We start from the raw sequence: 23325 nt of genomic DNA, 5'->3' as shown, positions 1-23325 counted from the left end.
CGCGGGAGATTTAAATCCGGCCGGACGAGCGCTGCCGGATTTTCGCGGAGAGAACCCCCTTGTGCGCATGCGCCGCTGCAGTCAGCGGCGCATACCGAGGGGAATATCTCCTAAACCGTACAGGTTTAGGAGATATTTTTTTTACCTACAGGTAAGCCTTATTATAGGCTTTCCTGTAGGTAAAAGTTAAAAAAGTGGGTTTACTTCCACTTTAAAGTGATTATAAATGATCACCTTGTAAAACAACCCATTCAGTTTAAAATATAAATGGAAAGGCAAAACATTTTTGTATAAATATAAAAGAAAATAAAAAATAATAATAAATACCTTTTTCACCCTTTTTTTTTTTTATAAGTGATCGCATTCCCACAGTTTTGAGAATGACACAAATATTCATGTTTAGTCTGCTGCCTCAGTTTTTATGATAACAATTTGCATACACTCCAGAATGTTATGAAGAGTGATCAGATGAATTGCAATTAATTGCAAAGTCCCTCTTTACCATGAACATGAACTTAATCCCCCAAAAAACATTTCTACTGCATTTGTGAAGAAGGCTTCAGAGTGCCCAAAATAGTCCAGCAAGTGCCAGGACCCTCTCCTACTGTTGGTTCAGCTGCGGGATCGGGCACCACCAGTGCAGAGCTTGCTCAGGAATGGCAGCAGGCAGGTGAGAGTGCATCTGTATGCATAGTCAGGCAAAGACTTTTGGAGGATGGCCTGGTGTCCAAGAAGAGCAACAAAGAAGCCACTTCTCTCTGCAAAAAAACATCAGGGGCCGTCTGATATTCTGCAAAAGGTACAGGGATTGGACTGCTGAGGACTGGGGGAAGGTATTTTTTCTCTGCTGAATCCCCTTTCCCATTTTTTGGGGGCAACTGGAAAAAGCCTTCTCCGGAGAAGAAAAGGTGAGTGCGATCATCAATCCTGTGACACTCCAACAGTAAAGCATCCTGAGACCATTCATGTGTGGGGTTGCTTCTGAGCCAGGAATAAAGAATGGTACAAAAACATCCTCCGAGAGCAACTTTTCCCAACCATCCAAGCACAGTTTGATGAGGAACAATGCCTTTTCCAGCATGATGGAACACCTTGCCATAATAACTAAAGTGGCTTGGGGAACAAAACATAGAAATTTTGGGTCCGTGGCCAGGAAACTCCTCAGACCTTAATCCCATTGAGAGTGTCAAGGTTATGCAGTAATCTTCCTCTGCTTACCTCTCCTCAGGTGTTCAGACTAAGAGGCCAGCCACTTCCAGCTGGTGGTTTTTATAACCTCTCCTCTAAGCATGGTTCCACCCCAGGCCCTATCAGGGTACCCTATATTAACCTGTGCACTGCAAGCCAGGGTTGCTGATCAACCATTGTGTATTCATTGTGCGTTTGGCTTTGTGTTTCCTGCTTGCCGTGTGGTCTTCGTTTTGTCTCTGTTACCAACCTTGGCGTGTTCTCTACGATTCCTTTCTGCTTGTGACCTTGACCTTTTGGCATGTCCCCGACCATCCCTGTCTGCCTGTGACCCTGAACCTTTGGCGTGTACTCTGTCGTTCCTGTCTGCTAGTTGCCCTGACCTCTGCCTTATCCCCTTACTATCATTGTTGTTCCAGCTTGCTGCTTCCTTCTCCTGTAGTCTACTGTGAGTGTGAGCTGTGAGACCCTAGGGGCCGCGACCTGGAGCCAGACTGCAGCGAAGTCCATCCTCACCACTGGAGGCTCTGCTGAACACCTGCTGGCTCTTAGACTCCGCACCCTGGGGAATCTATGCTCTAGTTCCTACCGGGATCTGTGTTAGTGATACAGTAGACCCGTGTCCTGAATCTCCCTGGGTACAATCTGCAGCAGTCAGTCCTAAGGTCCACTACCTAGCAGTGCACTTCCGACTCCTACGGAGTGCATCTGTCACCTGGTCTCAGGTGACCTGACAGAGAGCTTGTGGTGAACAAAATAACCCCACAAAATCTGACTCTAAGCATTTAGTATGCAAGAATGGGCTGCCATTAGCCTGGATGTGGCCCAAAAGTTTATTGACATCATACCAGGGCAAATGGCAGAGGTCTTGAAAAAAAACGGGTCAACACTATAATATTGCCTCTTTGCATAAACTTAATGTAATTGTCAATAAAAGCCTTTGACACTTATGAAATGCTTGTAATTATGCTTCAATATAACATAGTAACATCTGACAAAAAGATCTAAAAACACTGCAGTAGCAGATTTTGTGAAATTTTATATTTGTATCATCCTCAAAACTTTTGGCCATGGCTGTACACTGAGCTTCCCAGTGAATGGCTGGTGTGTGTGTGTGTGTGTGTGTGTGTGTGTGTGTGTGTGTGTGTGGGGGGGGGGGGTGGACGTGTCAGGACAAGTCTGCTCAATGGAGGAGAGCATACTGAGTTCCCAGTATAGCTAGAGAACTGACCACGGGTGTGCTGTCCTGCTTAATTTGGTCAGTTTTTAATAGTAAAGTAGGGGGACTGGCAGGAACACCAGGAATTTCACATAAAGGAAGCAATACAAAGAGAACAGGATACTTTCTCATGCAAGTACATGGTACAGTAGCCACATATCAGGAATATTAAATGTTGGGTTAACAAACACTTTAAGGGGCCTGATCTGAAATCGAGGAAGGGGAGTTCCCCATCAAGTACTCCAGTGGGACACCACTGAACACAGAAATAGGGATTGGGGGATCATTTACACCTGTTTAGAGGGTTATTTCACTTTTACAAAACAACTTGCTGTGCAGTTAAAGGGCCCCCAGTAGATAAAAACAGACTGTGCAGCTTTGACTAATGTTTCATAATGCACTTGCCATAGCTGTAGGCCGTTTTTGTATTTCCCGAAGCCTGGCTGAAAAACTCTCCTTTATTGATGAGAAAATGCACTTGGAAAGCTAATTTTCAGCTGCTGGGATCCTTAATGTTTTCATCACTGCCATCTATAGATGCAATAAGGTGAAGACAGCACGGTATCATATGACTGGAGGGTGTAGTTCCACATAGAGTCAATGTGGAAAACCTTCTCAAAGTGACTGCAATGGATTATTGAAAACTTGGACTACAGTCAACTGAGTCAGCTTTCACATGTAAGCACAGCTGCAATGTTTCCCGGATAGTAATAACAGTCCACAAATTTTGTTTGCTGCTTATGGCTATTCTTTAGTCTACATTAAAATAAAATTCCACACATTAAATTGTTTTTTAAAAAATGGATACATCGTAGTTTCGGTACTCGGGGAAATAAAGGGAGATGCGATATGAACAGATCCGTCCAAGTGGATTTTCAGTTAAAAATGTTATCTGGGAAATAGTAAAACTCTTTCCACTGTTAGAATAGTTCTGTTCATTGATATTCAGCCCTCAGCCCATTAACTTTTATAAGACAGTGGAAACGTCTGTTTGAGCATTTATAAGCCTTGCTGACATGGACTCGCTGTTAGGAAAGTTGCTGCACGTTTTCTCAAAAATGAATTGTTATCTGGAGAAGCACCTCTCTTACAATCCGTCATCTCAGCTAAGTGCTTAACATCAGGCTCCACACAACTGACTGCTCACTGCAAATCAATGAGCTGAAGGCTGTGAAGTGATGAACAGCCCCTGTTTAATTCTTTCCTGAAGAACCTTGTCAAGGTGGACAAACCCTGCTGCTTCCTGGTTTCTGGCCTAGGCCAGAGTGATGTCATACTTCCCAGGAGTCTTTTCTTTAATATGGAGCAGGAGGGGAGGGACTTTCTCAGTGGAGCATACCCTCCTGACTGCATGCCTGACCAAAGGGAAGACCAATTCCAAGAAGTTAATGCTACTTGAATCATCTGCCCTTACTCAAGATGGCTGAGGCTAGAAATGCTACAGGGTGTTTTTTCAAAGTGTTTTCTCAACAATATAAAGCATGGAGATATGGATAAATAGGTGAGCTTGCTTTTAATATTAACGATGAATTAAAGGAGAAGTATGGCCAAAGTTTTTTTGGCCATACTTCTCCTGTGGGTCACAAGAGTGCCATTAGTTCTGCATTCCTGTGACCTGCTTTCAGCCAACAGCGAAGTAAAGTCTGCTGTTGGCTGACATCACAAAGCCAGTCCAGGCTCTGAAAAGATCCTGATTATATAGTTGGGATCTACCTGGACCTACAGCTGGCTGAGCCTCTCAGTGAGCCTGTGAGAACCTGAGCCAACTGCTCCCACCCCCTCCACAGCCCAGCGCCCCAGTTTGCACTGGAGGGGCAGAGCAAAGGTCAGTGACTGATAGTCACCTGCTCTCTGCAGGCTGAGCACCAAGAGCAATCGGAAATGTATGATCTCATCTAGGCGAGTATGATTTTTTTTTTTTTGCGATTCCCACACTTCTCTTTTAAATAGCATTTTCCATTTGACGTGCTTAGTTACAGTTAAAGGATATGCTAACCTCTTACAAAAAAAATAAAAAATTGTGCACTTATCTGTTTAAACAGGAGCCTGCAAAGTATTACACCCGCGATCAGCAGATTGCTGGTGCAATGTCAGGCTCCTGCACACTTCCTCCAGCTTTTGGCCTGTACCTCTGTATGGGCTGTTAGTTTGCAAACTGGAGGAAGTGTGAATGGACTAGGAGGGTGCTGATGAGCGTGCTGATGAGCGTGCTTGTGGGCCATTTAAATTACAAGCCCATCTGGCGCGGTTGCACATGGGACTTGTAATTTTCTCATTCACAGATTCTGTGTAAGTGATTTTGCTGTGCCAATAGAGCCCTACACAGCTGTGCTGATTTTTAAATGTGACAGTTAGGGGTGCAACGGATTGAAAAACTCACGGATCGGATCATTTTTTGGATCAGCAAAAAAAAAAAAAAAAGACAAGACAAATCTTGTTACACCCACTGTAGTTTTCGATTTCACAGTTATTTTCAACACAAAATGGAGCTTGTATGCTTAAATACAGTATTTGTAAATCCAACGGACTGTTTAGATGTTAAATTTTAAAAGCAGCAGCTGGCCTTACATGGTTGCTAATGTGACAGAACACCTCTGATTTTCACATTAAACTTTGTTTTTTGTTTTGAAAATAACTGTGAAATCGAAAACTCTGGTGGGTGTAACAAGATGTCCACTTGCCCCCTTCTCACTCTATCATTATTGTGCAGGAGTGTGGGGTGTAGGAAGATGGCAGCGACGAAACGTCACTTCCTGACGAGACAGCGGCCGCCGCTGGGTGTACCAAGATCGCCGCCGCTCCGGAGCTAGGCCCAAGCCGCAGCCTTTCCAAAGCAAAGGGATCAGCGGAGCACTCTGTGGATCGCGTGACATGCCGATCCGAACAGGTTGACCCGTTCAGATCACAGGTCAGTGATGATCCGTTGCACCCCTAGTGACAGTGGGTGTGGGGAGAAGAACTCGCATGGAACAGGTGGTCTGAACACTTTAAATACAACACCCTAAAACTTAGCCTTTTAGTTCTGCTTTAAGGGTGGTTTTGTGATTTCATTATTTTTTTTTTAAATCACGCCGAATCTCTAGTATAAATATAATAAGATGTAAAAATATGCACAAATACAGTCTCAATCTAAGTTATAAACAGCATTCCCACATTAACAGCGCTCTAGAAATAAGTGTGTGTCAAAGGCATATATACACTAAACATAAGTGCAATTAAATTATAAAATTCATAAAAAGTCCAAAGGATAAAATCAAAGCTCATAAAAAAGAGTGCAGTGCTTTTACATTGGATTTATTATTTATAACAGCAGCTGTTTGTGTGGATAAAGTGCAAGTCCTTTTTGTGCATTAGGATCAGTGTTGCAATTTTATTGCGCTACTGATGATAATTTTCTTTTTTGATAAATATAATAAGACACTATTGTAAGTAATAGGCAGGCTGATTGCACTTGCCCTGTTGAGCTTCCCCCTAAACTGATGTGTGAGTTGCTCATTTATTAGAACAGTTGCTCACTTAAATAGAGGTTTTATTTAGAACCGGCTCTTCCTGTCTTCCTTGAAACTAAGACGCTGATGTCATTCACTCTCTTCTTCTGTACACAGGATTTTCTCTGACTCTCGGAGAGACACGTCTTAAATAGCAGTAACTGTACAGTGAAATGAGTATTGTTTAAAAGAATTCCAGTATGAGCCTGTACATTGTAATATGTTCATATAGCCAGACTCCTATTGAATATATGGAACTCCCTATAGCCCAAAAGCAGATTTACTATTTTTATTACATCGAAGGTACCTGTCTGTACACATAGACTCTCCTTGTGTGTGCAGCTGTTCTCCTTCAGCATGCTAGTGCCAAAGAATAAAAATGTGCCAGTCGAAATCACTATATGACGGATTTTAATCTCTTGGGTCCAAGAGATTTAGAGTTAATTCACCAGAAAATAGGCTGTTCCCTTTGTAAGGGAAGTTACCCCAGAACTTCATGAATGTGCTGAAGGTTTCCTTTGCAAAGAACACCTTATGTGCAAGGAAAATAAAAAGAGCAGCCATGTTGCTTGCATGTGATTGGATGATGAAAGTCTGCATTCACCTCATTCACTAAGTTCTGGGGATAATTCCCTTGCAAAGTGCAATTCCCCTTGCAAAGTCAACTTCCTGTTTGCCTTTAGAAAATCAACCCCTTAACCACTTCTTGACTATGTTTTCCTTAGCCAAATATTATTTATAGTTAAAAAGTGGTTCTAATGCCACGTACACACGATCTGAATTTTGGGCAGCAAAAAAACGATGAGAGCTTTTCATTGGAAAATGCGACCGTGTGAATGCTCCATTGGAATTTAGCCAGCTGAATTCCCGCCAGCAAAAATTTGAGAGCATGTTCTCAATTTTTCCAATGGAAAAATGTTCTATCGGCCTTTACATTGACAAGGAATCTGTCTACCACCTCTATATTTCAGAAATTTATTCTGAATCTAGTTGCAACAGATTTTCACCCCCTCCCGATTTATTTTTTTAATTTTTTTTTTTAAACCCCTACTTACCTGGTGGTGAGTTCTGTACACTTCAGATATTCACCCACAGTGGATTGAGCTTTGTCCAGCTAAAATCCTCTTCTCGTTTGGCAGCACTCGACTCCACGTTGCCATGTTTTGGTGTGATGTTTTTGAGAAGGCTGCTGGCTGTTCTGCGTTCAGCCGATGCACCGCGTCCCAATGCCCTGCTAGGCCCGCCCCCTCCATCCTTACTGAATGTTGAAAGGCTTTTCCTCCTGGAATATGTGATGTGCATATCCCAAGAGGCAAAGGGAGGACAGTGCACATTATTTACTTAGGCGAATGACCTGCAGGGGAGGTGGGGCCAGACAATCTGTTAAAAAAAATAGGTAAACAAAGAAACAAAAAAAAGTGCTACCCATGCAGAGGACTGGAGGAGGGATCATGTTTTACAACAGCGGTCTCCAAACTGCATCCCGGGGGACTAGATGTGGCTCTTTGCTTGCATTTATCCAGCCCTTGGCACACTATTCCATGCACTGATTCCATCAATGGCCACAATTTCTCTCACTGATACCAACGATGGGGCACAATTCCGCTCAGTGACACCAACAAGGAGGCACAATTCTTCCCTCTGACCCCAGTGATGAGATACAATTCCACTCAGTGACACCAATGAGGGGGGACTATTCCTCCCAATGACACCAATGAGGGGGCTCTATTCCTCCCAATGACACCAATGAGGGGGCTCTATTCCTCCCAATGACACCAATGAGGGGGCTCTATTCCTCCCAATGACACCAATGAGGGCGCTCTATTCCTCCCAATGACACCAATGATGGGGCTCTATTCCTCCCAATGACACCAATGAGAGGGCCCTATTCCTCCCAATGACACCAATGATGGGGCTCTATTCCTCCCAATGACACCAATGATGGGGCTCTATTCCTCCCAATGACACCAATGATGGGGCAGTATCCCATCCATAATTTCAAAGATGGGGCATTTTTTACTCCCACTTGTCACAGTCTGGCCAACCTAAAGTCTGAAGGACATTAAACTGTCCTTGTTTATAAAGTTTGGAGACCCCTGTTTTAGAGGGTGAAGATCTGCTGTACATTTTGTATCCAGCACAGCTTGTGTGCCTTTAAAAATACATTGCTATTTCCTGGCTTGGGGAAATTCCTTCTTTCAATAAGGTTGAATGCCCCGTTGTACAGAACATATTTTTTCTTTCAGATTCATCATTTTTGTTAGTTTTAAATATATTTCATATCCAGTGAAATGAGCGAGTCATTTTCTTAAAAGAGCCCGACTTTACAGTTATTTGGAATCTAAACACTGCTTTTTTTTCAGTTTTTTTTTTTTTTTTTTAATACATATTTCATGTGAGTGATGTCCCTCCATGAACAACCTTTTACATGTTTATTATAGTTCATGATAGATGCACATAAATGCACAAATCTTTAGAATGTACACATGTCAGTAATGTTTGTTTTTGAGGCATTCTATGAAGGAAAAAAAAACCCTAACTTCCCCAGTCCATCACCTAAAAGAGGCCCCACTAATAACATTATAGATCTACATGAATCTATTACTGATCTATCACAATATACGTATAAATGGACTGATTTTTAGCAGTAAAAAGCAGTGCTTGATCTCTAGGCTAGATAGAGCACCCAGATCAAGAGGTGGTTGGCAATGCAAAAAAAACCCTGAAAGTCAATTTAACATTGACTGCTATTACTCCACCATAATGACATCCCTAATTGGGCCTCCCTGGGCATTGAGAGTGACACTTCCCCAGCCTTCTATGTGGTGACAGCTATATTCTCCACATGTGCTGCATTCAGGTTGCAGTCACCATCCCTATATACAGACACATACGCTTTTGGGAGACTTCAGATGTGTGTCTGCAAAATTTAGCTGGGCTTGGATGTTTTTTTTCGTAAGAAAAGGCTTCCGTCTTGCCACTCTGCCCCATAGCCCAGACATGTGAAGAATACCGGAGATTGTCACATGTACCATACAGCCAGTGTTTGCCAGATATTCCTGAAGCAACTTTAATGTTGCTGTAGGCCTTTGACAACCTCCCTGACCAGTTTTCTTCTCGTACTTTCATTAATTTTGGAGGGACGTCCAGTTCTTAGTAATGTCATTATGCCATATTTTCTCCACTTGATGATGACTGTCTTCGCTGTGTTCCATGTTATATCTAATGCCTTGGAAATTCTTTTGTACTCTTCTCCTGACTGATACCTTTTAACAATGAGATCCTTCTAAAGCTTTGGAAGATCTCAGCGGACCATGGCTTTTGTTGTAGGATGCTACTAAGAAACTATCCATTGTATATTAGGGATGCACCAATACCATTTTCTTAAGACTGAGTACTGATACTTTTTCTCATGTATTCATCGATACCTATTTTCTCTGCCCTTAGGGAGCTTACAATCTAAGGTCCGTAAGTCAACATGAAGGAGCACCATGACCAGATATATAATATCCAATAAAGACAATTCTACACAGTACCAATGTTCTTTGACTCCCCTCGGTAGAAGAGTGAGGGATCAAAATTGGCTGGAAGGGAGATCTCCCAACTGGTCTACTATTTCCCTCTGTGCAATGGCACCTTCATCTGTCAGTGATGCTTAAGGTAGTATTGAATGTTAATTTATTTAAATACATACATTAATACCTTACTTTCACTTCCACCAATTTAAGGCTTACCCATCCCTGGCTACCGCCATTGGAAATGTGTGTGTACGTTAAAAGCCAATTGTCAACAACAGCCACCCAATCAGTTTCTCAAGCAATGTACCGCTGACCCACATCCGTTCATTGGTCCTCCCCTCAGTGAATGAACTAGGAATCGAAGAGTATTGCTCCACTTTCGGGTTCAGCTCTGTCATTCCTCGGCAGTGCTGGCCAGGAAGCTAATTTTTGCTCCATTAGGTTCTGTGGAGTACAGGGGAGACAACAGAGGTCTAATAAACCCCTAATTTCCTAATAAATAAAAACTGTCTAAACTTATATCAATCCTCTATGCTATCACCTAGAGGGCGATTGGTCCCAAATGTAATAAAGAATAAAGCTAATAAGTATCCCAGAGCATCAGTGTTGTGAATGAAGCCAGCAGTAGAGGAAGCAAGCAGCTGCGGAGCAGAGCCGCATAAGCCGTTGGTTCCTGTATAGCGCCGGCTCCTGTCACAGGTGGAGTGATGCCAAATGCACTCTGCCTGGGACAGCGACAGTCGGCGATACCTGAATGGAAGACTGTTATTAAAAGTAAGTTTATTACTAAAATCACAGTTTATATATGGGCATATCTGTTCTACAGTGGTTACTGGGCTGCTTTCAAACTGATCCGCAGGCGCAGCACACCTGCGGGTTACCTGCACTGAGCCATAGACTCCTGTTAGTACTTGTGGGTCTGGTGTGCTTTATGAAAGTGCGCCACACCTGCAGGATATAATAGATGTCTATGGTAAAGTGCAGCTAACCCACAGGAAAGCCACAGGTGCACTGCGTTGCACCTGCAGTGTGGGTAGGCACAGACCTGTCATCTGCCCGCTCCACTCAGTGTGACCCTCGACCTGTTTCCAGGTCGCTTAAGTGGCCCTTGCTCTTTGAAAAAGTTGAGCACCCTTGCTATAGTCAAAAAGGGATGAACATGGTCAGCAACAATACTCAGGTAGGTTGTGGCGCTTAAACAATGCTCAATTGGTCCTCGGGGGCCCAAACTGTGTCAATAACATTTCCTCCACACCATTACACCACCAGCAGCCTGAACCGTTGATACAATGCAGAAAGGATCCATGCTTTCATGTTTACACAAAATTTTGACCCTACCATCTGAATGTCACAGCTGAAATTGAGACTCATCAGACCAGGCAAGGTTTTTCCAATCTTCTATTGTCCAATTTTGGTGAGCCTGTGCGAATTATAGCCCCAGTTTTCTGTTCTTAGCTGACGAGAGTGGCACCCAGTGTGGTCTTTTGCTGCTGTAGCACATCTGCTTCAAGGTTGTATGTGTTGTGCATTCAGAGATGGTATTCTGCATACATTGGTTGTAACGAGTGGTTATTTCAGTTGCTGTTGCCTTTCTGTCATCTTGAACCAGTCTGCCCATTCTCCTCTGACCTCTGACATCAACAAGGCATTTTTGTCCACACAACTTCCACTCACTGGATATTTTCTCTTTTTCGGACCATTCTCTGTAAACCCTAGGGATGATTTGTGTGAAATTCCCAGTAGATCAACAATTTTTGAAATACACAGACGAGCCCATCCGGCACCAACAACCATGCCATGTTCAAAGTCAGTAAAATTCCCTTTCTTTCCCATTCTGATGCTTAGTTTAAACTTCAGCAAGTCGTCTTCACCATGTCTAGATGCTTAAATTCAATGAATTGCTGGCATGTGATTGGCTGATTAGCAATCTGTGTTACCAAGCAATTGAACAGGTGTACCTAATAAAGTGGCCTGTGTAAATGCACATCGAATTGAGAGGAGCAATTCTAGGACCATTATCCACAGTAAACTGATGACTGATGACCTGTAAGGGCATTCAAAAACATTGCCTATGAACATATTTTTGGTACCAGGTTTGTCAATTTTTCCCGGTGGGCGCACGCAATTTTAAGGATTGACATTTAGGGTATTTTTTGACTCTGTGAAACCTATTTTTTTATTTTATTGTATAATTTGGTAATATATTGCATTTGTGTGCACTAAAATTACCTTTTACTGTATTTTTTTTTTTTTTCTGAAAATATGCAGTTAATAAACTTTTGCTAAACTTACCAAGCTATCTGCACACTGCCAACTCCAGGTCTCAGAGCACCACTGGCCATAATTTCCAGGGTGGGGAGTGCACGCCCTGAGTATTTCTCATTCACTGTTAAGGCACAGAGAAGAGGGAGGAGCTAGGGATGGATTAAAGTGTTACTAAACCCACAACAGTAAAATCAGTCTGTATATGCATTAAAGCATGCATGTTGTACTCATTGTGGAACCTAAGGGGTTAATCCTTTGCATTATGTAAAAAGGCTGCTTGATGATTTATGCACAGATCCTCCCTCCCTGCACTTTCCCCCTGGACAAGTCCGGATATGACATAGGCTTTGGAGTCAAGTTGCACATGCTCAGTTTGATGTGTATTGCTAGAGAGGTTTTTTTTTTCTTTTCTTGGGAGATTGCATGTGATCAGCACAGGGCCAATCGGAGCTGCCCGGACATGTCCAGACAAAGGGTTGAGAGCCCTGCAGCCTCATAGGACAGCTCAGTGCCATATGAAAACTCCTCCTACAAGCTTCACCAGGAACTGATAGAAATCACAAGACTGCTACGGTATATACTGCTGATGAGAAAAGTTATTTCGCAGTTTATATTTACTAAAACATTTCCATGTAGTGCCTAGTTAAGTGTTCTTGCATAGCAAGACCACTTACTGTTATCTCACATATATATATTATTATTATAGCCAAATTTACCACCCTAACTACTCCAACAGCTTTTATACTACATAAACAGTAATATACCAAAACACGTGGATTTTTCCCGATTGGTGTGCTATTACTTTGTGGAATGTTTCGCCAAATGGTTCACTAAATATCGTTGTTTTTGCGGCGAAATTTGTCCCATAGGAATGAATGGCGAAATGTTCAAAACTAGAGTGGGAGGTGACAAAAGCTGACAACCCCATGATCAGCCAAAACATTATGACCACCCCATGATCAGCCAAAACATTATGACCACCCCATGAAAAAAAATCTAATAATAAAAAAAAAATCATGTTTGAAAAAAAAAAATCATTTAAAAAAAAAATGTTCAGCATTTTCAGCTAATGATGGGACTTCTTCAACTTTTTTACTACTATTTATACTTGTATATAATATTAAGCTTTTTAACACTTTTCACAGTTACTCTGGCCACTCCAACCACAAAACAGTTACTTAAGCCACTCCAGTAGGTGGGGGCAAGAACACTTCACACAATTTCCCCAGAAATTGTAGCTTTTCTAGTTATATAATGTTTCAGTTATTCCACTACCTATACAGATAAAATACTCCTTGTAGCCATTATGGAATTAAAAATAAGCATATTATTTCTGTAGCTGAGCCTGGACAGTTTAACTGCTGCATCTGTTTTTTATTATACTCCACTATTAGTTTAGTAGAGAGCCATATGGATAAAGTGCAGATGTATACATGTGCATATTACAAGCTAGTAGTATATCAATAGGTGAATCTCAGCTCACTTACTATGCAATGAGACATGGCTCAGGTTACAACAATGATACACTAAGGGAAATGGAAAAACCTAATTGTCTGTTATGCAAAAGGATGTGTTTTTTTTTTTTTTGTGACTGCAGCCTTGCTGTGTGATCGTGGACAATTTCCCTTTGAATTCCATTACACTGTGCAGTCCTCAGAATGATGGACTTTCAGGTGTTAGATTTGTAACATTGGATACCTATATTTTGGCTATTCAGAGCTCGTTCATGCCATTAACATTGGACTGCGTAGAGAAGCCTTGGGCAACACAGGACCAAACCAATAACAAGGCAAACTGCCTTCTGTCCTGTGCTTTCAGATCACACCATAGTGCGACATTGGTGTGCAGTGAAGAAAACAGGACGGGATGCACAACACACTGCAGCACAAAAATACTACATACACGGTAGAAAATAGAAAATAATGTTAACAAAATATTGCAGAGTACGCCTGGTACCCTAGGCAAAAGTGAGGATTTAACATTTGCATGGGGGGGGGGGGGGGGTGTTTAATACCACTTTAAGAATGTGTGCAATTTTTTTTTTTTAACGTGAGTTTAGTGTCACTTTATTCTGAGACAATTGGGTTATACTGCCATCTACATGAGGAGTTGGCACTGGCAAACAAAAAAGTCCACATCAGCCAGATCTGAGCCCTCATATTCCCAGCATGCTTCCGTTTTCCACTAGTGGCCTAGGAGGATTCCTAGGAAAAGTATTTTCTTTATTGAGAAATGTTTACCCCCCCCCTTTTTTTTTTTTTACCCCATTATGTTTTTATTTTTTATTTTAGCAAGAGCTTTTCCCTTCAGCATTACATTGTGTTGATGGGTATGTGGAGCTTGATGTCTGTTTCCATTTAAAGCAGTAGTAAACCGCAGAAAAAAAAAACCTGCTAGACAATAGCATAATGCATACTAGCACATTATGAAATACCTTACAATGATGCTCCAGCAGCGTGCCCAGTCACCGCTGAGGGGGCTGACATGTTCCCTCAGCGTTGCTTTTGGGTTCGCTGGCTCCAGCACTGTGAGTGGCCGGAGTCGAGATGCTGTCACTCCCGCACATGCGTGCTGGAGTCCTCCATTCTGGCAAGTTCTTGCATGATCCGCTGGACCTTCAGAGCCCATGCGTCACTGACATCAGTGGCTGCATGCAGAGTGAATATCTCTTAAACCGTGCAGGTTTAGGACATATTAATTTTACCAACAGTAAAAGGTATAAATCACCAAGCGGGCAATACAACCACTTTAAGATATCCATCCAAGAGGTTCAATCAAAGTACATTTTGGAAGTATGTGTGTGTTAATGTTCAACTGACCCTCCTCAACCATACAGTAATCACTTCAGGGTCAGAGAATCCAGTTTTTTGCAGAGCCCAAATCCAAGGTCAGGAGGTCAGACTCTGGCCTAACCTTTCACCTCCCTGATGCCTATACCACCTATTGCCTTTTATGGTCAATAGAGTAGGGAGGCGCAGGGTGAAGTGTTTGATATAGAATACTCTTTTTCATTTTTGCTTGTCAGTAATCAAATATGCTCTTCATAAAGTATGTGCAAGAACTTATGTCTTTGCCTGCAACTGGCCTACTGATACATGTATCTTGGTATCTCGGTTATTGTTTACTTAGGTAGATGGACTTTCTCAAATACTTTTAAAATAATAAACCTCATCTATTTTACCAACGTCTCAATATCTGTCACCCCTCTCTGCCAATTCCTCCACTGGATTCCAATTGCCCAGCACATTTAATTCAAAATACTAACAACATACAAAGCCATTCACAACACTGCCCCGAGCAACCTTACCAATCTTGTCTCAAAATATCACCAAAACTGACCTCTCCGCTCCTCTCATGACCCCTGTTCTCTAGCCCCCTTGTCTCCTCCTCCCATGCCTGTCTCCAGGACTTCTCCAGAGCCCTTCCCATCCTCTGGACCGCTCTACTGCAATCTGTCCGGCTACCTCCTACACTGGCCACCTTTAGGCGATCCCTGAAAACGTATCTCTTCAGGGAAGCCAATTCCACCTCCACCAAGCAACTGAACTTTTAATTCTTTCATCAGCTCATCTCTCAGTTATTACCTTTTGTACCACTTGCCCCACCCTAGTAGATTGTAAGCTTTTATGAGCAGGGCCCATTTAATCCACTTTAAATATATTGTATTGTAACTGTACTGCCTTTCTTTATATTGTATTAAGTGCTGCGCAACTGTTGGCGTTCGTTCTATAATTTCTGTATCCTAATAATAAAAATAAATCAGCATTTGATTTCATTCCCCTTATTATTATCAGGTGTTGCATATCAATGCTCCTTATCTTTTCCTGCCTACATGCATGTACCCCAGCTCTGGCTGTGTAACATTTCTCAGGGCGGGTAGGCACAGAGCATTGTCGCTCTATAACAGGAAATATCAGAGCAAGGACCTTAATGGCAAAATCAACAAATTTAAACGAAAGCTGCAGATTTTAAAATATTAAATATTATTTATGGGTTTACTTTAACAATAAAGATGTCATATTCGGATATATAGTGATTACGTTTTATCCTTCGTCACAGACTATCTTGAAAATTATATGGTAAGGTTGTAACCTATGACAAATATTGCCAAGAAGGATTAATTATCTGTTTATCCTAGAATATCAAAAACCTACACTTTGGTCTTCTGAAAACTGGTTCATGCAAAATCTGATGCCGCTCTGCATAGAAACCAATCAGCTTCCGGGTTTTATTGTCAAAGCTTAATTGGACAAGCTGATGTTAGAAGCTGGTTGGCTACTATGCACAGTTGTCCCAGATTCTAAGTGCTCCAGTTTTAGTAAATATCTCCCTTAGTGTTCAAACAAGTGGTCCTCATTTTTGAGCGTGCTTGCATGATTAGGGTTACCACAGAAAAGAAGATGTTTTAACTTCCTCTCAATTCCAATGATTCAGTCTCCGAAGAATTCTGAGGATGATCCCATAAAAGGTACCACAGCTTTCTATTTTAATCTTTTAAGTCATCCAACTTGGTCTGTGTATTGGTTTGGGTTATGTAACCATGGGCACTGTGTACAGGCTGTTGTGACGTTTCGTGTACACGATGCCGACAGTGATTATTATGTGAATTTACACCACCGCTGCATTCTGTTCTTCATCTCTGAACTGTGTAATTGTTTAAACCTCTGTCGCTCTGCAGAAAATTGATGATACCTCCATAGTTTCCATTGGACAGGGTACAGTGGTCGTATTTCATGTGAAAAACAAAAGTCTAATTCGAAAACCATAAGATGATTGCTTATGGTTCAGGGCTGAGATGCACATGGCCGGCTCGCCATGATTGCTGGAAGGGTTCCAGGCCTGGGATTTTTTTGTGTTTGTGTGCTCAGGTTCTGGAAAGATAATTTTCAGATATCATTCACTGCGCTCTTGGCTTTTGAAAGGCTGAAAAAAGTTAACATCCTCACTTTACACATAGGATGCTCTTGGCGAAAGCTTGGAGTATGTCTTGATTTATTACACTCGATATGGATTTTGGCATCTTTCAACTAAGCAGTTTTAACCATTTACGTGTTGTACGTTTGTTATGTTACAGACCTTTTAGAGGAAATATGTTTTTTGTACATTCTGGAAGAATATACACTATATTACCAATAGTATTGGAACGTCTGCCTTTACACGCATATGAACTTTAATGGCATCCCAGTCTTAGTCCGTAGGGTTCAATATTGAGTTGGCCCACCCTTTGCAGCTATAACAGCTTCAACTCTTCTGGGAAGGCTGTCCACAAAGTTTAGGAGTGTATCTATGGGAATGTTTGACCATTCTTCCAGAAGGGCATTTGTGAGGTCAGACACTAATTTGGATGAGAAGACCTGGCTCTCTGTCTCCACTCTAAGGCCTCTTTCACACGGGGCAGATCAGTACTGCGGCTGCGGACAGGGCGGTCTCCGCACACTGTGCGGGGACCGCCCTGTCAGCTCTCCGCCCTCCTCTATGGGGATCGGATGAGCACGGACCGTGTGTCCGTGTTCATCCGATCCGCTCTGCAGACGGACAGAAAAATAGGATTTTCCTCCGTCTGCAGAATCTGACATTTGCGGAGGCGGACAATAGCGGGTGTCTGCGGATGCTCATCCGCAGACACCCGCTATCCCATAGGGATGAATGGATGTCCGTATTTCATCCGCAAACGGATGGATGAAATACGGACATACCATCAGCATGTGTGAAAGGGGCCTAATTCATTCCAAAGGTGTTCTGTCGGGTGGAGGTCAGGACTCCACCCCAAACTCACTCATCCATATCTTTATGGACCTTGCTTTGTGCACATATCCAAATCATTTGGTGGAGGTGGGATTATGGTTTGGGGTTGTTTTTCACGGGTTGGGCTTGGCCCTTTAGTTCCAGTGAAGGGAACTCTTAAGGCATCAGCATACCATGACATTTTGGACTCTTTCATGCTCCCAACTTTGTGGGAACAGTTTGGGGATGGCCCCTTCCTGTTGCAACATGACTGTGCCACCAGTGCACAAAGCAAGGTCCATAGAGACATGGATGAGTGAGTTTGGGGTGGAGGGACTTGTTTAATTTGTTCATAAATGACCTGGAGGCTGGGGTAAAAAGTTCAATCTCTGTTTTTGCGGACAATACTAAGCTAAGCAGGATGGTAGCTTCTCAGCAGAATGTGGAAACCTTGCAAAAAGATCTGAACAAATTAATGGGGTGAGCAACTACAGAGCAAATGAGGTTTAATGTAGAAACATGTAAAATAATGCATTTGGGTGGCAAAAATATGAATGCAATCTAAACACTGGGGGGAGAACCTCTGGGGGAATCTAGGATGAAAAAGGACCTGGGGGTCCTAGTAGATGATAGGCTCAGCAATGGCATGCAAAGCCAAGCTGCTGCTAACAAATCAAACAGAATATTGGCATGCATTAAAAAGGGGATTAACTCCAGGGATAAAGTGATAATTCTCCCACTCTACAAGACTCTGGTCCAGCCGCACCTAGAGTATGCTGTCCAGTTCTGGGCACCAGTCCTCAGGAAGGATGTACTGCAAATGGAGCGAGTACAAAGAAGGGCAACAAAGCTAATAAAGGGTCTGGAGGATATTGGTTATGAGGAAAGGTTGAGAGCACTGAACTTATTCTCTCTGGAGAAGAGTCGCTTGAGAAGGGATATGATTTCAATATACAAATACCATACTGGTGACTCCCACAATAGGGATAAAACTTTTTTGCGGAAGGGAGTTTAACAAGACTCGTGGACATTCATTAAAACTAGAAGAAAAGAGGTTTAACCTTGAACTACCTAGAGGGTTCTTTACTGTAAGAGCAGCAAGAATGGGGAATTCCCTTTCACAGACGGTGGTCTCAGCAGGGAGCATCGATCGTTTCAATAAACTATTAGATAAGCACCTGAACGACCACAACATACAGGGATATACAAGGCAATACTGACATATAATCACACACATAGGTTGAACTTGATGGACTTGTGTCACCTACTATGTAACTTGACTGGCCCGCAGAGTCCTGACCTCAACCCAATAGAACATCACAGAAGAGATGAAGCGGTTATAGCTACAAAGGGTGAGCCAACTTAATATTGAACCCTACGAACTTAGACTGGGATGCCATTAAAGTTAATGTACGTGTAAAGCAATGATGGCGAACCTTGGTACCCCAGATGTACCCCAGAGACACTGCAGAGTGCATGTGCATCATGGGAAATGTACCTCCAAAACATTTGGGGTACCAAGGTTCGCCCTCACTGGTGTAAAGGCAGGCATCCCGAAACATTTGGAAATATAGTGTAGATAATCATGTAATATAATGTAATGCAGTATGTCCTGTTTATCATGACACAAGAATTCATTGTACAAAATCACACTGAAGCCAATTACTAATTAAATAAAATATTTTTTTTATATACAATTTGCATTAATACTACAAAAACCGAGCAAAAGAAACAATGACAAAGGGTAGTAGAGCATAATTTTATTTTCTTGGGTTGAATTACAGCTGAATGTCAAGTTTCCACTTCTCAGTATTGGGTTTTAGAGAAATTATTTATACAAATAATGTCATAACACATAGGTTCCTCTAATCTGATTTCCTCCCAAGGCCTTGCTCACCCTGCAGTCTATGTTGTAGCAGATTAATTCCCCGGTGATCATACTGGACAGCACTGTATTCTATGACCTGTGTGAATTTGGCACACCCAGTGTGATATGTTCAGAGAGATGACATGATGGAAACACTAGGTCATGAAAAGGAAAATGAAGTAATTGCATGTTTCCTCCTTCATTTCAGCTGCAGGTGAGACCCCTGATGTTATTTGACAATAGCACAGTACAAGTCATGTTATCTGCCCACCTCGGGGAGCGGTATAATAAATCTGAAACTAGAAACGCATGCTGCAGTCATGCTGACCCTTTACAGTAAGCATACCTTGTGGAATATAAAGCTACAGCTATAGCTACTTCTGTAATTTGGCCTTTCTTTGACTAGTTTCTCCAGCCCCCGCATTTACTTTACTTTCATCCTTCCCAAGATGTTGTGCCACTTACATGGCAGGAAAGGAATCTGCACTGCCCTTCTTCTGGGTTCTGAGTTGGCAGACTTCTTGGAGCCATGGGGCAAGGCATCACTGTGATACATTTAAATTTCTGTTTTCTCTTAAACCCATTGCTGCTTTTGTGTTCTTCTGCACAAGACGGCATAACCAAAAAGCTATCTTGTAGTCATGACTCACAAATGCAATCCCTTTGGGAAAGTCTGTGAAGGCAAATGTTACTTTTCCAACTCTCGTTTCAGAATAAGCTGTTTCTAAACTACAGTAGGCCTAATGCATCCTAAGAAATAGATATACGGTACTTTCGTATAGTCATCTCCAAAATCCCTTTTATGATCCCCTGTTTATGCTCCTGCCAGTGCCGCACCCATAGAAATCTCCTGGCCAGTTCTATTTATTCCCATGGAGAGACCACTTGTCATTGGGACATGATAGAGATGACTTTTCATAGGGAGGAATGGGATTTTGTCTATGCACGTACAGGAGAAATAAGAGAACCTATGCAGCCAAAAAGTGATATTTTACTTTATTATAAAGCCTGGGTAGCTTTGTCAGCCTCTGGCTTCTTTATAGGCCTTGGGTAATGATTCCTCACTTTTCAGTTGTCCATCTAAGGGTTTTGGGTGTCCTGACTCATCTTTGTGTGACCCAGCACCTTCTGTTACATTCTTTATCATAAATTAAAGATTTAATGAGAAAAAGTAAAAACCTGGCCATAGCAGATGTTTAGATATCTCCTCAATAGCATCACAACCCAAGTTGAGGACCCTGCTCCTCAGTGCGGCTGCTTTCACTGAAAGTGGAATCTAATAGGTAGCTGGTGTTCTGTCAAGGACCCCCTCATAGAAGTCTGAGCTAAGCTACTGGCTACCCTCAGGTCACTCAACAGATATTCGTGGAGAAGGGAAGGTACCAGGTAATGAGGAACTGGAGTGTGAGAGAGGCACAAGGCATTGGGTAGCTGGAAGCACAAAAGAGGCTAGAGGCTGTGGGTACAGGGATGGCAAAGCTGTGGCTGCTGTGGAGGTAGCTGTGGTGCAACGAAGGCTGCAAGTGCAGTGTAGATTGAAGCTGTGGATGCTGCAGAAGCCAATGCTGGGGTATAACAGAGGCTTTGTTTGGGGGGTGCAACACTATTTGGGCTGCCAATACATTGGTGGCTGGGCTTCGGGTGCAGCAGAAACCAGGCTGGGATGCATCAAAAACTTTGGCTGTGGGTGCAGTGGTGAGCAGCCTGAAATGCAGCAAAGACTTTGAATGTGGGTGCTTTGCTAAGGAGTAGACAAAAACAATTTCAGTAGCACAGAGATGTGTGGACTTAATGCTTAAAGTACTAAATGCCCTACTCGTATAGAAATATGAGTCTAGCGCACTGCTGCATCATGTGACACGGCCATGACATTCTGGGTAAAATCCAGCAAGTGCCCGCGGTCACTTGGAAAAGAGAAAGCAGCACTGCATTGTGGGAGGTAGGTAGATGACAAATAATCTCTCATACCTTTTAAAATATTTTATCGAATAAACTTTCCACCATTTACCAAAAAAAAGGTAAATATCAGTTTTAGGTGTACCGTCCCCTCTAAAGATGCGGAGAAACCAATCAGATTCTTTTTTCTCGGTTAGAGAATATAAGAAAGCATATGTCTGGTCGCTGTGGACATAACATATATACTTAACAAGCTATGATCAGCTATACAAACAATGAATGTAGAAATACTTGTAACTCTAATGACCATTTACTGTATGCTAGATAACTTAATAAAGTAGCACTATTCAATATCTATATGGAAAGATTGTCTGCCTTTTAGACACTATAACCAAAAGAGGTTTTTACTGCAACTTAGATTTATGAACATATCATATATGTAACCATCATACAGGGTGAAAGGGATAAAAAACAGGACAAATCCCTGGATTTTAGGTTTGGGATATGGGGAGTATTTCAAACAGTACATTTTGTTTTAAAAAAAAAAGTCTCATGTGGGTAACTTAATGTAACTATTCTAGATACAGATTGTGATTAGAGTTCTTCTTTATTACGGGAGCCTTAAATAAATAAGCAGGTAATAAATATTGGAAAAAAGTGGAATGGATGGTTGTCAGTGTCTGTCGAATGCATTATATGAAGTGAGAAAATGATGCTCCTTGGGCTTCTATAAACACTGGTGCGATTTGAGTCAAACAGGATCGCATGACAATGGAAATCGCATTGTTTTTAATGGTGCCTGTTCACATCAATGCAACTCAGCATTGCGCAATTTTGGAAAAAGTTCCTGTACTACTTTGGTGCGATTCTAGTCCAATTTTGGCCTCATAGAATAAGAAAACCACTTTAAAGTAGCATCAAAGCTGCATACAGGTTGCACTACATAATCGCACTGAAAGTTGGATCAAAATCACAACGCAGCAGTGTGAACGTAACCTTCGAGTTTTTGGCCTGTGACAGGACATGTGACCTGTCTGTGCAGCAATGACTGTGTGGCATGGTCATTATAAAACGTATCAGCAGCAAACCCTCGTCAGTCTAATGTTTTGATTAGAAGTGGCAGTCTTTTATGCGGAAAGTGGTTTGTACTGCAATAAAAAAATAAAAAATCCACCATCCGTGAATTGCAGCCTACTTTGCTGCACCATTATATACAGCTGTGAATGTTTATTTCTACAAGCTTACGGCTGATTTGTTTATGCACAGGAGTCATTTTTAGTCTAAATGAAAAGGAAATCATATTGGTGCATTCAAACAAAATATTAAAAAACGTTCTTGAGCCAAATTTAAAAGCAGATTATTGTTTTAAAGTGATGAGTTGTTGAAAGCACCAACTATAACCAGTTAACTTTACTTGGCAGAGCGGAGAAGGAAGAGCGATCATATATGAGCTGAAATGTAATCTTCCTTATCAATGCATGTTGAGTGCACTAGATGACCAAATTTATCAATGTAAGGGTAGATAATACTGTGTATGGCACTGGCTTGTACGTGATGTTTTAGTTGTGATTAATGCTTAGCAAAGTTTTTCTTTAAAGCTGAACTCCAGACAAAGATATATAAAGCCTCAGTTGCCAAATTTGTACTTTTGTCTATGCAGTCCTGAGATATTACACAGCCCTGGTAAAAAGCACAGCCAGGATGGTGACCTGGATGTTCTCAACTGCAGTTATCCAATATAGACTGCTCACCTTTTTGCTTCAATTGGACAATAAGGGATAGCAGACTGTTGAGCTCAGTGGACTACTTTACCGAATTAGTGGCATATTCCTTGCTAGTATATTTGCAGGAAACACATCTGATTCAGATCAAGTCAGATTCAGGTATGTACCAGGGGCGGATCCAGGGGGGGGGCAACGAGTCAATTGCCCCCCCCGAGATAGTAGCAGTGAGAGTGAGACAGTGACATGTCATTGTCACATTCTCACTTGCTCTCAATGCTTCGTTCGCGTGTGGCTGTGCGCGGTGCCGCTGCCTCCTCTGCCCGAGAGACTTGTAATTACGCCCAGCAGACAGATAGGAGGAGGAGGAACAGCGGTGGGTGGAGCCTCTCTCCTGCACTCGTTGCTAACGCCTGGGCCGCCTGGCGTCTAGCAACGA

General features: G+C 42.2%; 2 protein-coding genes across 3 annotated transcripts in view; one reads left to right on the top strand and one right to left on the bottom strand.

Moving 5' to 3' along the window:
* Positions 1–23325, top strand: part of CMSS1 (cms1 ribosomal small subunit homolog) — a 483211-nt gene that overhangs the window by 123464 nt on the left and 336422 nt on the right. The window contains exon 1 of one of the 2 annotated variants that reach the window (XM_077480196.1): positions 16089–16146. The exons of the other annotated variant lie outside the window; for it this stretch is intronic. Coding sequence (XP_077336322.1) covers positions 16104–16146 — 43 coding nt within the window. The 5' untranslated portion in view covers positions 16089–16103. Of the gene's footprint in view, positions 1–16088; positions 16147–23325 lie in introns of those variants that run through there. 2 annotated transcript variants of the gene reach the window in all.
* FILIP1L (filamin A interacting protein 1 like) overlaps positions 1–23325 on the bottom strand; it is a 407450-nt gene that overhangs the window by 109272 nt on the left and 274853 nt on the right. The gene's annotated exons all lie outside the window — the stretch shown is intronic.

This window comes from Lithobates pipiens, unplaced genomic scaffold, assembly GCF_037356315.1.
Source record: "Lithobates pipiens isolate NorthernLeopardFrog02 unplaced genomic scaffold, aLitPip1_a1.2 Scaffold_16, whole genome shotgun sequence".
Classification (NCBI taxonomy): Eukaryota; Metazoa; Chordata; class Amphibia; order Anura; family Ranidae; genus Lithobates; species Lithobates pipiens.
The sequence above is the reverse complement of the archived record's forward strand: the minus strand, read 5'-3'. Positions and strand labels throughout refer to the sequence as shown.